The sequence below is a fragment of the Oncorhynchus mykiss genome, chromosome 5, assembly GCF_013265735.2.
Source record: "Oncorhynchus mykiss isolate Arlee chromosome 5, USDA_OmykA_1.1, whole genome shotgun sequence".
NCBI lineage: Eukaryota > Metazoa > Chordata > Actinopteri > Salmoniformes > Salmonidae > Oncorhynchus > Oncorhynchus mykiss.
Genome location: NC_048569.1, coordinates 6,437,193 through 6,451,158, shown reverse-complemented (window position 1 = coordinate 6,451,158; position 13,966 = coordinate 6,437,193). Strand labels below are relative to the sequence as shown.

At 43.4% G+C, this 13,966-nt stretch overlaps 1 protein-coding gene across 4 annotated transcripts in view; it reads left to right on the top strand.

Annotated features, from left to right (window-relative positions):
• LOC110524940 (phospholipid-transporting ATPase IC) overlaps positions 1-13,893 on the top strand; it is a 47,025-nt gene extending 33,132 nt beyond the window's left edge. For all 4 annotated transcript variants that reach the window (XM_036976661.1, XM_036976663.1, XM_036976662.1 and 1 more), the window contains 10 exons: positions 6,166-6,277; positions 7,247-7,322; positions 7,945-8,077; positions 8,448-8,736; positions 9,001-9,224; positions 9,743-9,826; positions 10,507-10,752; positions 10,993-11,131; positions 11,488-11,618; positions 11,891-13,893. In XM_036976661.1, the coding sequence (XP_036832556.1) occupies positions 6,166-6,277; positions 7,247-7,322; positions 7,945-8,077; positions 8,448-8,736; positions 9,001-9,224; positions 9,743-9,826; positions 10,507-10,752; positions 10,993-11,131; positions 11,488-11,618; positions 11,891-12,112 (1,656 nt within the window). In that variant the 3' untranslated portion in view covers positions 12,113-13,893. The remainder of the gene's footprint in view (positions 1-6,165; positions 6,278-7,246; positions 7,323-7,944; positions 8,078-8,447; positions 8,737-9,000; positions 9,225-9,742; positions 9,827-10,506; positions 10,753-10,992; positions 11,132-11,487; positions 11,619-11,890) is intronic.
• The last annotated feature ends 73 nt before the right edge of the window (positions 13,894-13,966 follow it).

Here is a 13,966-nt window from a genome sequence, read left to right as displayed (position 1 = left end):
GGGTTTATTATGGATCCCCATTAGTTCCTACCAAGGCAGCAGCTACTCTTCCTGGGGTTTATTATGGATCCCCATTAGTTCCTGCCAAGGCAGCAGCTACTCTTCCTGGGGTTTATTATGGATCCCCATTAGTTCCTGCCAAGGCAGCAGCTACTCTTCCTGGGGTCCAAACACACCAAACCATCCACATTACATATACAACAACAGATTAAAACAGTGAACTATGTTTGTACTGAATGAACTAAAGATCAAACAGTCCATCATATAACATCCCTACACCACCACCACTCCACAACACAACATGTTCAATACAACTATCAAAATGTGTGCATATTCATGTGTCTGTACCTTTTGGTGTGTGTCTCTTCGGTCCCCGTTGTTCCATCAGGTGGATTTTTACCTGTTTATTAAATCTGATTCTACTGCTGCATCAGTTACCTGATGTGGAATAGAGTTCCATGTAGTCATGGCTCTATGTAGTACTGTGGAATAGAGTTCCATGTAGTCATGGCTCTATGTAGTACTGTGGAATAGAGTTCCATGTAGTCATGGCTCTATGTAGTACTGTGGAATAGAGTTCCATGTAGTCACGGCTCTATGTAGTACTGTGGAATAGAGTTCCATGTAGTCACGGCTCTATGTAGTACTGTGGAATAGAGTTCCATGTAGTCATGGCTCTATGTAGTACTGTGGAATAGAGTTCCATGTAGTCATGGCTCTAAGTAGTACTGTGGAATAGAGTTCCATGTAGTCATGGCTCTATGTAGTACTGTGGAATAGAGTTCCATGTAGTCATGGCTCTAAGTAGTACTGTGGAATAGAGTTCCATGTAGTCATGGCTCTATGTAGTACTGTGGAATAGAGTTCCATGTAGTCATGGCTCTATGTAGTACTGTATGCCTCCTATTGTCTGTTCTGGACTTGGGGACTGTGAAGAAGAGACCTCTTGTGGCATGTCTTGTTTTAATTTTTTTTTACCTTTATTTAACTAGTCAGTTAAGTCAGTTAAGAACAAATCGTTATTTACATTGATTGCATACCCCGGCCAAACTCGGATGACGCTGGGCCAATTGTGTGCTGCCCTATTGGGACTCCTAATCATGGCCACTTGTGGGTGTCCGCGCTGTGTGCTAGTATTTTAAATGGACAGCTAGGTACATTCCGCTTGTCAACACCTCTTACAAAAAACAAGTAGTGATGAAGTCTGTCTCTCTTCCACTTTGAGCCAGGAGAGATTGACATGGATATTATTAATGTTAGCTCTCTGTGTACATCCAAGGGCCAGCCGTGCCGCCCTGTTCTGAGCCAATTTCAATTTTCCTAAGTCCTTTTTTGTGGCACCTGACCACACGACTGAACTGTAGTCAAGGTGCGACAAAACTAGGGCCTGTAGGACCTGCCTTGTTGATAGTGTTGTTAAGAAGGTAGAAACTAGGGCCTGTAGGACCTGCCTTGTTGATAGTGTTGTTAAGAAGGTAGAAACTAGGGCCTGTAGGACCTGCCTTGTTGATAGTGCTGTTAAGAAGGTAGAAACTAGGGCCTGTAGGACCTGCCTTGTTGATAGTGTTGTTAAGAAGGTAGAAACTAGGGCCTGTAGGACCTGCCTTGTTGATAGTGTTAAGAAGGTAGAAACTAGGGCCTGTAGGACCTGCCTTGTTGATAGTGTTGTTAGAAGGTAGAAACTAGGGCCTGTAGGACCTGCCTTGTTGATAGTGCTGTTAAGAAGGTAGAAACTAGGGCCTGTAGGACCTGCCTTGTTGATAGTGCTGTTAAGAAGGTAGAAACTAGGGCCTGTAGGACCTGCCTTGTTGATAGTGCTGTTAAGAAGGTAGAAACTAGGGCCTGTAGGACCTGCCTTGTTGATAGTGCTGTTAAGAAGGTAGAAACTAGGGCCTGTAGGACCTGCCTTGTTGATAGTGCTGTTAAGAAGGTAGAAACTAGGGCCTGTAGGACCTGCCTTGTTGATAGTGCTGTTAAGAAGGTAGAAACTAGGGCCTGTAGGACCTGCCTTGTTGATAGTGCTGTTAAGAAGGTAGAAACTAGGGCCTGTAGGACCTGCCTTGTTGATAGTGCTGTTAAGAAGGTAGAAACTAGGGCCTGTAGGACCTGCCTTGTTGATAGTGCTGTTAAGAAGGTAGAAACTAGGGCCTGTAGGACCTGCCTTGTTGATAGTGCTGTTAAGAAGGTAGAAACTAGGGCCTGTAGGACCTGCCTTGTTGATAGTGTTGTTAAGAAGGTAGAAACTAGGGCCTGTAGGACCTGCCTTGTTGATAGTGCTGTTAAGAAGGTAGAAACTAGGGCCTGTAGGACCTGCCTTGTTGTTAAGAAGGTAGAAACTAGGGCCTGTAGGACCTGCCTTGTTGATAGTGCTGTTAAGAAGGTAGAAACTAGGGCCTGTAGGACCTGCCTTGTTGATAGTGTTGTTAAGAAAGTAGAAACTAGGGCCTGTAGGACCTGCCTTGTTGATAGTGTTGTTAAGAAGGTAGAAACTAGGGCCTGTAGGACCTGCCTTGTTGATAGTGCTGTTAAGAAGGTAGAAACTAGGGCCTGTAGGACCTGCCTTGTTGATAGTGTTGTTAAGAAGGTATAAACTAGGGCCTGTAGGACCTGCCTTGTTGATAGTGTTGTTAAGAAGGTAGAAACTAGGGCCTGTAGGACCTGCCTTGTTGATAGTGCTGTTAAGAAGGTAGAAACTAGGGCCTGTAGGACCTGCCTTGTTGATAGTGTTGTTAAGAAGGCAGAAACTAGGGCCTGTAGGACCTGCCTTGTTGATAGTGTTGTTAAGAAGGTAGAAACTATGGCCTGTAGGACCTGCCTTGTTGATAGTGTTGTTAAGAAGGTAGAAACTAGGGCCTGTAGGACCTGCCTTGTTGATAGTGTTGTTAAGAAGGTAGAAACTAGGGCCTGTAGGACCTGCCTTGTTGATAGTGTTGTTAAGAAGGTAGAAACTAGGGCCTGTAGGACATGCCTTGTTGATAGTGCTGTTAAGAAGGTAGAAACTAGGGCCTGTAGGACCTGCCTTGTTGATAGTGTTGTTAAGAAGGCAGAAACTAGAGCCTGTAGGACCTGCCTTGTTGATAGTGTTGTTAAGAAGGTAGAAACTAGGGCCTGTAGGACCTGCCTTGTTGATAGTGTTGTTAAGAAGGTAGAAACTAGGGCCTGTAGGACCTGCCTTGTTGATAGTGTTGTTAAGAAGGTAGAAACTAGGGCCTGTAGGACCTGCCTTGTTGATAGTGCTGTTAAGAAGGTAGAAACTAGGGCCTGTAGGACCTGCCTTGTTGATAGTGTTGTTAAGAAGGTAGAAACTAGGGCCTGTAGGACCTGCCTTGTTGATAGTGCTGTTAAGAAGGTAGAAACTAGGTCCTGTAGGACCTGCCTTGTTGATAGTGCTGTTAAGAAGGTAGAAACTAGGGCCTGTAGGACCTGCCTTGTTGATAGTGTTGTTAAGAAGGTAGAAACTAGGGCCTGTAGGACCTGCCTTGTTGATAGTGTTGTTAAGAAGGTAGAAACTAGGGCCTGTAGGACCTGCCTTGTTGATAGTGCTGTTAAGAAGGTAGAAACTAGGGCCTGTAGGACCTGCCTTGTTGATAGTGCTGTTAAGAAGGTAGAAACTAGGGCCTGTAGGACCTGCCTTGTTGATAGTGTTGTTAAGAAGGCAGAGCAGCGCTTTTTAGGAACAGATTTATCCCATCCTAGCTACTGTTCTATCAATATGTTTTGACCATGACAGTTTACAATCCAGGGTAACTCCAAGCAGTTTAGTCACCTCAACTTGCTCAATTTCCACGTTATTCATTACGAGACGTAGTTGAGGTTTAGGGCTTACTGAGTGATTTATCCCAAATAGAATGCTTTTAGTTTTGGAAATATTTAGGACCAACTTATTCCTTCCCATCCATTCTGAAACCAACTGTAGCTCTTTGTTAAGAGTTGCAGTCATTTCAGTCGCTGTAGTAGCTGATATGTATAGTGTTGAGTCATCCGAATACATAGACACACTGGCTTTACTCAAAGCCGGTGGTATGTCGTTAGTAAAAAGCAAGGGTCCTAAACAGCTACCCTGGGGAATTCCTGATTCTACCTGGATTATGATGAGAGGCTTCTATTTAAAAAAATATATATATATATTTAACCAGGTAAGCTAGTTGAGAACAAGTTCTCATTTGCAACTGCGACCTGGCCAAGATGAAGCAAAGCAGTTCGACACATACCACAACACAGTTACACATGGAATAAACAAAACATACAGTCAATAATACAGTAGAAAACAAGTCCATATACAGTGAGTGCAAATGAGGTAAGATAAGGGAGTTAAGGCAATAAATAGGCCATGGTGGCGAAGTTATTACAATATAACAATTAAACACTGGAATGGTAGATGTGCAGGAGCTGAATGTGCAAGTAGAGATACTGGGGTGCAAAGGAGCAAGATAAATACAGTATGAAGTAGTTGAATGGGCTGTTTACAGATGGGCTATGTACAGGTGCAGTGATCTGTGAGCTGCTCTGACAGCTGGTGCTTAAAGCTAGTGAGGGAGATAAGTGTTTCCAGCTTCAGTGATTTTTGCAGTTCCTTCCAGTCATTGGCAGGAGAGAACTGGAAAGAAAGGCGACCAAAGGAGAAATTGGCTTTGGGGGTGACCAGTGAGATGTAACTGCTGGAGCTCGTGCTACGAGTGGGTGCTGCTATGGTGGCCAGTGAGCTGAGATAAGGGGGGACTTTGTTAAAGAATCCTCTGTGTTCTGTTAGACAAATAACTCTTTATCCACGATATAGCAGGGGCTGTAAAGCCATAACACATGTTTTTCCAGCAGCAGACTGATTTGATAATGTCAGAAGTCGCACTGAAGTCTAACAAAACAGCCCCCACCATCATTTTATCATCAATTTCTCTCAGCCAATCATCGGGCATTTGTGTAAGTGCTGTGCTTGTTGAGTGTCCTTCCCTGTCAGCGTGCTGAATTTGTTTACTAAGGGTTGGTAAACGGGCTGATTGGTTGGCTATTTGAGCCTGTAAAGGGGGCTTTACTGTTCTTAGGTTAGCGGAAAGACTTTAGCTTCCCTCCAGGCCTGAGAGCAAACACTTTCTAGTCGGCTTAAATTGAAGATGTGGCAAATATCGTCCGCTATTATCCTCAGTAAATTTCGGTCCAGATTGTCAAACCCCGGTGGCTTTTCATTTTTTCCACACTGGCTTCATGTAATTCAAAGTAAAATTCTTGTCTTTTATAATTTGGTCCGATATATCTGGATGTGTAGTGTCAGTGTTTGTTGCCGGCATGTCATTCCTTAGTTTTTTTATATTTTTATCTTGCCAATGGAAAAAGTTGTTTAATGTTAGTGTGTTGTTGAAATTTTCAATTCCTCATCAAACCAAGGGGATTGAACAGTTTTTACAGTACTTTTCTTAATGGGTGCAGTCTTAATGGAATACGTAGTTTCATAAATGTGTCAAGCGTCCGCTTGCTCCTCATTACACACCACAGACCAACAAATATTCTTCACATCAACAACATAGGAATTACTACAAAACGTATTGTATGACCTCTTATACACTATATTAGGCCCAGTCTTTGGAACTTTGGTTTTCGTAGAAATGGCTACTATATTGTGATCACTATATCCTATGCATTTAGATACTGCTTTCAAGCAAATTTCTGCAGAATTAGTAAAGATGTGATCAATACATGTTGATGATTTAATTCCTGTGCTGTTTGTAACTACCCTGGTAGGTTGACTGACAACCTGAACCAGGTTGCAGGCACTGGTTACAGTTTGAAGCTTTCTCTTGAGTCGGCATCCTAATGAAAGCCAGTCAATATTTAAAATCACCCAGAAAATATACTTCTCTGTTGATCTCACATTACATTATCAAGCATTTCACACATATTATCCAGATACTGACTGTTAGCACTTGGTGGTCTATAGCAGCTGCCCACCAGAATTTACAGTAGAGAGTGGGGATGAACGAGCCAGTTGGAAGCTGGGGATGATTAGGTGGCCACAATGGTATGAGGGCCAGATTTGTAAATGTAATCAGGACACCGGGTTTAACACCCTCTATCTTGTGTTACCAAATACATCTGACTCTTGCTTTTATTAAAGCTGCCACGTTCTGCTCTGAAAAGTCACCCGGTTTACTTTTTGTTTATGTCCTTTCGCAGATGATCGGAGCGACTGCCATCGAGGACAAGCTCCAGGACGGGGTTCCTGAGACCATCGCCAAGCTGGCAAAGGCTGACATCAAGATCTGGGTTCTCACTGGAGATAAGAAAGGTGAGAGATAAGAAGGGTGAGAGAGAAGAAGGGTGAGAGCGCTGTGTTCACATGGCGGCCAGCCTTCATCTGGAATGTTCATCTTTCTATGTAACCGGGGACTGGGCTTTACAGTCGGGTTCCATCCCAGGGTTCCATCCCAGGGTTCCATCCCTGTTCCCTATTTAACACACTGGTTATAACCAGGGCCATAGTAGTGCACTTCTGTACAGTATAGGGAATATGGTTCCACTTGGGCTGCAGCCCATGTTTACCTCCCAACAATGTGTTACTGTTGATTTAAAACCATGTTTACCTCCCAACAATGTGTTTCTGTTGATTTAAAACCATGTTTACCTCCCAACAATGTGTTTCTGTTGATTTAAAACCATGTTTACCTCCCAACAATGTGTTGCTGTTGATTTAAAACCATGTTTACCTCCCAACAATGTGTTACTGTTGATTTAAAACCATGTTTACCTCCCAACAATATGTTACTGTTGATTTAAAACCATGTTTACCTCCCAACAATGTGTTACTGTTGATTTAAAACCATGTTTACCTCCCAACAATGTGTTACTGTTGATTTAAAACCATGTTTACCTCCCAACAATGTGTTTCTGTTGATTTAAAACCATGTTTACCTCCCAACAATGTGTTACTGTTGATTTAAAACCATGTTTACCTCCCAACAATATGTTACTGTTGATTTAAAACCATGTTTACCTCCCAACAATGTGTTACTGTTGATTTTAAAACCATGTTTACCTCCCAACAATATGTTACTGTTGATTTAAAACCATGTTTACCTCCCAACAATGTGTTACTGTTGATTTAAAACCATGTTTACCTCCCAACAATGTGTTGCTGTTGATTTAATGACTGAGATAACATCTTGAGCTGCTACTTCACCGAGTTTGCCTCTTGATGGATTAAATGTGTATTGATGACATTAACATTAACTATTTATTCAATATTTCCTCCCTGCAGAAACGGCTGAGAACATTGGCTATTCCTGTGAGCTGCTTACCGATGACATGCAGATCCACTATGGAGATGATATCAAGTAGGTTTAAGATATTAGAGGAGAAGTGTAGGTCTATGGGCCCCAGTGCTTGATGTGAGTCATCCGTGTGTAGCTGTGCTGCTGGAAAGGCTAGGCTACTGCTGGAAAGGCTAGGCTACTGCTGGAAAGGCTAGGCTACTGCTGGAAAGGCTAGGCTACTGCTGGAAAGGCTAGGCTACTGCTGGAAAGGCTAGGCTACTGCTGGAAAGGCTAGGCTACTGCTGGAAATGCTAGGCTACTGCTGGAAATGCTAGGCTAATGCTGGAAAGGCTACTGCTGGAAAGGCTAGGCTACTGATGGAAAGGCTAGGCTACTGATGGAAAGGCTACTGCTGGAAAGGCTAATGCTGGAAAGGCTAATGCTGGAAAGGCTAATGCTGGAAAGGCTAGGCTAATCCTGGAAAGGCTAATCCTGGAAAGGCTAATCCTGGAAAGGCTAGGCTACTGCTGGAAAGGCTACTGCTGGAAAGGCTACTCCTGGAAAGGCTAGGCTACTGCTGGAAAGGCTACTGCTGAAAAGGCTACTGCTGTATTTGCAGAGTGAAGTTATGATAATACACTGTTACAGAGAGTGTAGTTGAGTGTAAGATGTAGTTCTGATGTTTCACGGTCTTGTGTGATAGTGAGAAGCTGCGACTCAGACAGGCAAGCCGGAGGGACCAGCTGCCTGCGTCCGGCCGAACCAGGAAGAAGGTTCCGGATCCGTTCTTCCCCGAGCCTGGCAAGAACGCACTCATCATCACTGGAGGCTGGCTGGTGAGTGTAGACTACTGCTAGTTACTGTTGCTGTTCAACATGAAATGATCATTAAAGGCGTACACTTTGACTCAGCCTAATATTTACATAGACATTTTTAATTTCATTGTTTTGTGAGGTTTTTCTTTTGTGAACAAAAGTATAGATATTTTTTCTAAAGACTAAATAGGTGTTTCTCTCTGTCTCTCTCTGTCTCTCTCTGTCTCTCTCTGTCTCTCTCTGTCTCTCTCTGTCTCTCTGTCTCTCTGTCTCTCTGTCTCTCTGTCTCTCTGTCTCTCTGTCTCTCTGTCTCTCTGTCTCTCTGTCTCTCTGTCTCTCTGTCTCTTTCTCTCTCTGTCTCTCTTCTCTCTCTCTCTCTCTCTCTCCACAGAACGAGATCTTATACGAGAAAAAGAAGAAACGTCGTCGCCTTCGCTTGAAGCGTCTCGGACGTAGACCCGCCTCTGCCACGCCCCAGGACTCCACCCAGCCAATCGACGACTGGGAGAAGGAGAGTCGTCAGGTGGACTTTGTGAACATGGCGTGCGAGTGCGAGGCGGTCATCTGCTGCCGGGTCACGCCAAAACAAAAGGCCAACGTGGTCAGCCTGGTGAAGAAGTATAAGAAGGCTGTCACGCTGTCCATCGGAGACGGAGCCAACGACGTCAACATGATCAAGAGTACGGGAGGAGATTTATTTGATTTTACTGTTAAATTATTCATTATTTGTTAGCAGTTGTTATCGCTGAATTGTAGTTTTCACCACAAAGCCTTTTGTAGTGAAGTGTTGTGTTATATCTACTCCCCCTTTGCGAACTCCTCACCTCTTCAGTTGTTGGAGACAAATTCTCTGTTTTTGGTTCACCCCCCCCTCTCCAGCTGCAGACATCGGTGTGGGTATATCATATTCTATGTTTTTGTTCCCCCCCCACCTCTCTCCCCAGCTGCAGACATCGGTGTGGGTATATCTGGACAGGAGGGCATGCAGGCGGTGATGTCCAGTGACTATGCCTTCGCTCAGTTCCGGTACCTGGAGCGTCTCCTGCTGGTCCACGGTCGCTGGTCCTACATCCGCATGTGCAAGTTCCTCCGCTACTTCTTCTTCAAGAACTTTGCCTTCACCCTGGTCCACTTCTGGTACTCCTTCTTCAATGGGTTCTCAGCTCAGGTGAGGGAATGTTCTAGAGGTAGGGTATATCCCAACTGGTACAATATTCCCTAAATAGTCCACTACTTTTGACCAGAGCCCGATTCCCTAAATAGTGCACTAGTTTTGACCAGAGCCCTAGGGTGCCATTTAGGGCACCATCTGTCTAAACTGCATTTTCAAAGGACACTTATCTACTAGACGGACTTCAAAACCCCCACATTACTTTTGTATCATATACTATGGTACAGATTATTGATCCTAAATTTGATGATAGAGGGGCGGCAGGGTATCCTAGTAGTTAGAGCGTTGGGCCAGTAACTGAAAGGTTGCTCGATCGAATCCCCGAGCTGACAAGGTACAAAGCTGTCATTCTGCCCCCCTGAACAAGGCAGTTAACCCACTGATCCCCGGTAGGCCGTCATTGTAAATAAGAATTTGTTCTTAACTGACTTGCCTAGTTAAATAAAGTTGAAATAAAATCTAAAAATAGAGGAGTAATTTATTGTGTGATATATGACTTTATGATACTTCTCCAGGTTGCCTATGAAGATTGGTTCATCACCTTGTACAATGTGATGTACAGCTCTCTTCCTGTCCTGCTGGTTGGCTTGTTGGATCAGGTAAGCTATTAAAGGAGATACATGTAGAATGTTTGTCATTTTTTGACAATGTCCATAATATATCCAAATCTAATTGTATTTGTCACATGCTTCGTAAACAACAGGGGAATAGTTACTTACGGGAGCTTCGTCAACAATGCAGAGAGAAAGAAAATTGAGATTCTACTGTAGAAAATAATAAAACGATGAGTAATGATAACTTGGCTATTCACACTGGGCACCAGTTGTCTTCAAATGCCAGCTGGACAAGCTGATCTTTTTATAGAGGGAACAGGCTTTGTGTTCACTGTTTTAAAAAAATGATGAACGTTGAATGAAAACTCCCACTTTTGTTTTATCACTCTGTCTTATTCCGATCATATGACGCGCCAATGTTAAGCTAATACAGTGGTTCCCAAGCTTGGGTACGGGATACTGTGTGGGATCCCCCTGGGCCCATTGAGAAAACATTTCAGCTTATTATCAAACAAATGATCTTCAAATGGGTATAGAATACAACCGCTTAGTGCCAACAAAGGATCTCTTAAACTACTCAAATTTAGTGAATATGAACACACAGCCATAACAAGCCTTGTCCAAGTGGAGTCCCCTGCATTTAAGTGTCAATTTGGGATAATGTGCAGTACAAGTTTGAGAAGCCCTGAGCTAATATGAAATGTATATTTCCTGTTTCCTTGAAGGATGTGAACGACAAGCTGAGCAGGAAGTTTCCCAAGTTATACCTTCCTGGTCAGCAGGGGGCGCTGTTCAACTACAAGAACTTCTTCATCAGTCTGTTCCACGGCATCTTCACCTCTCTGGTGGTCTTCTTCATCCCGTACGGGGCGTTCCTCCAGACCATGGGGCAGGACGGAGAGGCACCGTCAGACTACCAGTCCCTGGCTGTGGTCATGGCCTCTTCTCTCATCTTCACCGTCAACCTGCAGGTAGCTGACTTGTTCCTCAATGGATTTATTGATTGGTGGATTGATTATGTTTATTGTCCTTCAAAAGGGAAATTCATTCCATAACTCACATGTAGACACAAGAAACAAACTCTGGTGTGTTTTCAGAAATCTGTTGAGTAAAAAATTAAATATACAAGCCTATTTTTATAGCAAATGCTGTTTCCTCCTGCAGTGTTGGAATAGATGATGTAACTTCCTGTCTCTCATACTCTCTCCCAGATATCTCTGGAGACGTCATACTGGACCTTTGTGAACTGCTTTGCAGTCCTCTGCAGTATAGCCATATACTTCGGCATCATGTTCGATATCCACAGTGCAGGAATCCACGTCATCTTCCCATCAACCTTCACTTTCACCGGTGAGTTCTCCCTCTTCAGATCTGGGTCCTGTCATACGGATGAAAACAGACTAAAACCGGGAGAGACTTCCTGGACCTTGTATGCCTTAATGAATACTATCCTGGGTCGTGTTCATTCGGCCACACAGACAATAGCAAAACGTTTCACAATGGAGAATGAATGTTTCTTATTGGACAAGTTTAGGTAGTACCCCCCCCCCCCCCCCCCCCCCCCTAATTCTATCAGTTTTCTTCCAGTTCGCACCTTATGAACATGACCCTGGCCATATGGCTCCTGTCACAGATGGCGATGATGGTGAGTAATTACTGTGCTTTTCTAACCCAGCGTATGTGTTTTGTATTTCTGTGTGTGTCAGGTGTAGCCCCTAACGCGCTCAGACAGCCCTATCTGTGGCTGACCATCATCCTGACTGTGGGAATCAGCCTGCTACCTGTCATCTTCATTCAGTTCCTCTGCAAAACCATATGGCCGTCCGTTGGAGACAACGTAAGGCCTAGCTACCACTAACCCGAAAATGACTTTACTCATAATGTCTTGATATCTATGATATGTGATATGTCCAGGGTATGGGCTCGTTGCCTCTGCAATATTGTGAGAGATTTTTTTGTATCCGAGATCTGTGGAAATGGAAAAATCTGGAAAACTACATCCTGTCTCAAGTGCTCTTGAATAAAACCCACCACACATCCAATTTTTTTTTAACTTGTTTATGAAGATTTTATGAATGTTTATTGAATAATTGTTTCCCACCGACGCAGGTCCAGAGGAACAGGAAGAAGTATGAGGAGGAAGAGGAGGAGGAGAAGAAGAAACCGGCTCCGTTCCAGCGCGACAGACGCTCCCGCCGCTCGGCCTACGCCTTTTCTCACTCCCGGGGTTACGCCGACCTCATCGCGTCAGGCCGCAGCATCCGACGGCGGCCTGCTGTAGCTCGCCCCGACCCAAGGGACAGTATTACAGAGGTCCCCCCAAGCCAGTAACATATGAGGGGGACTCACCGGCCTGGCACTAGACTGGTCATAGATCTGTTTGTGCGGTCTTGTCTACTCAGACTTGCATATGGAAAGAATAGGTATAAAAATGTATAGATTTAAAATTACATGATGTCTATGGTGACAATGACCAGAGGAGTTGGCAGGACAACACAAACAGATCTGGGATCAGGCTAGCCTGTCCCTATTTTTTTATTTTTTATTTTACCTTTATTTAACTAGGCAAGTCAGTTAAGAACAAATTCTTATTTTCAATGACGGCCTAGGAACTATGCATCTGGAACTGAGAACATACCGCTGGGCCTCATCTCACTGACCTGGCACGGTCGGAATCTATGCAAAGACTCTAACCATCCAAAAGCTCAGTGAAACACCACTGTTGGGGTTCATGTTTTTATACGGTTTAGTGCGAAAACAAAAAACAATGTTTTAATCTCCAGGATTTTTAAAAGTCTTATTTTAGTTCTCCTCACCTGGATGGTTGGAGCATTGCTCGTCATCATTGGGCACTCCTGACATACCTTGGCCCGTATTCATGAAGCCTCAAGGGTTAGAGCGCTGATCTAGGACAAGGTCCCCCTCCTCCCGTACATGTAATCTTATTCATATGATCAAAAAGGGGAAATGTATGTTTGAGCAGCACTTTGTGAATGCGGGCCATGGAGGATTTGGTTATGTTGCCTATCACGGTGTAATAATGCTATCTATTGCAGGGGGTTGCATTTCATCTGGATCTTGGGAGTTTTATTTTTTTTATTTTTTTTCGTCTTAATTTAATATATTGTGATTATTATTGTTGGTTTTGGATTTAAATTTACTGGATCTGTTTTTAAATGCGTACTTGCAGTCAGAAGGGTGTCATAATCAATCATATTTTATTCATGCTCAAGAATTTCAGCTTTTTTTTTTTTTTTTTTGTCGGCTCATAAGGAAGCTCCGAACTAGATGATACATTTTTTGTCCCTTCATTTTATGGTGTCTGTACTGCTGTAAGTCATTTGACATACTTCATATGGACATGGTTGTATTGTACACATGCTTTTTAAAGATGAACCAGTTGTTTACATCAGCCCCTATAGAACCCCGCTGCACCTCTGGACACGCGCTAGCTGTTGTTTTACCTGAGCCAAATAACCCCCTTTTCAAAATCAAAACCGGATGCTAGTCGCCTGCTAGTAGTATTCTGAGATGCCAGTAGACACATCTCTCTAATTTTAATCTATGAAGTATGAATGGATTCGATGATTTGCCATTTTAATGCTGTCTTTCTATTGACTTGACATTTCATAACATTTTATATAGTCGGACCATAGTGAACCAGAATGAGTTCTATTTCTGTCTCCGTCTACAAGGATGCGGGCATTTGCATTGAGACTCAGCCATGGTTATTTGCCAAATACACAATTTTCCTTTTATATATATCAGCCTTGAATCAATATGAGCATTCAACTGAAACAATACTCTGCGAGTGTGTCAGAAATAGCACTTTAATCCTTATATAGTGCACTACGTTGGACCAGGGCTCTGGTAGAAAGTAGTGCACTATATAGGGATTAAAGTGCCATTTGGGACAGTCGTGTTTATTCTGTTACATACTTGTTTCTCTGTGTATAAAGTGACATATCTACACAAACCTTGAGCAAATAGTTAGTCCATTTGGGATACAGACACAGATCCATTGGACAACTCCTTATCACTACCGTTTTAAAAACTTGTTTTTAGCATTTTGTGTAAAAATGACTTTGAATAAAAACTACCGATACAGAGAAGCTTTCGGGTCTCAAATTATAGATGGGGGGGGGGGGGGGGGGGGGGGGGGGGGGGGGGGGGAAGTAAAATGTT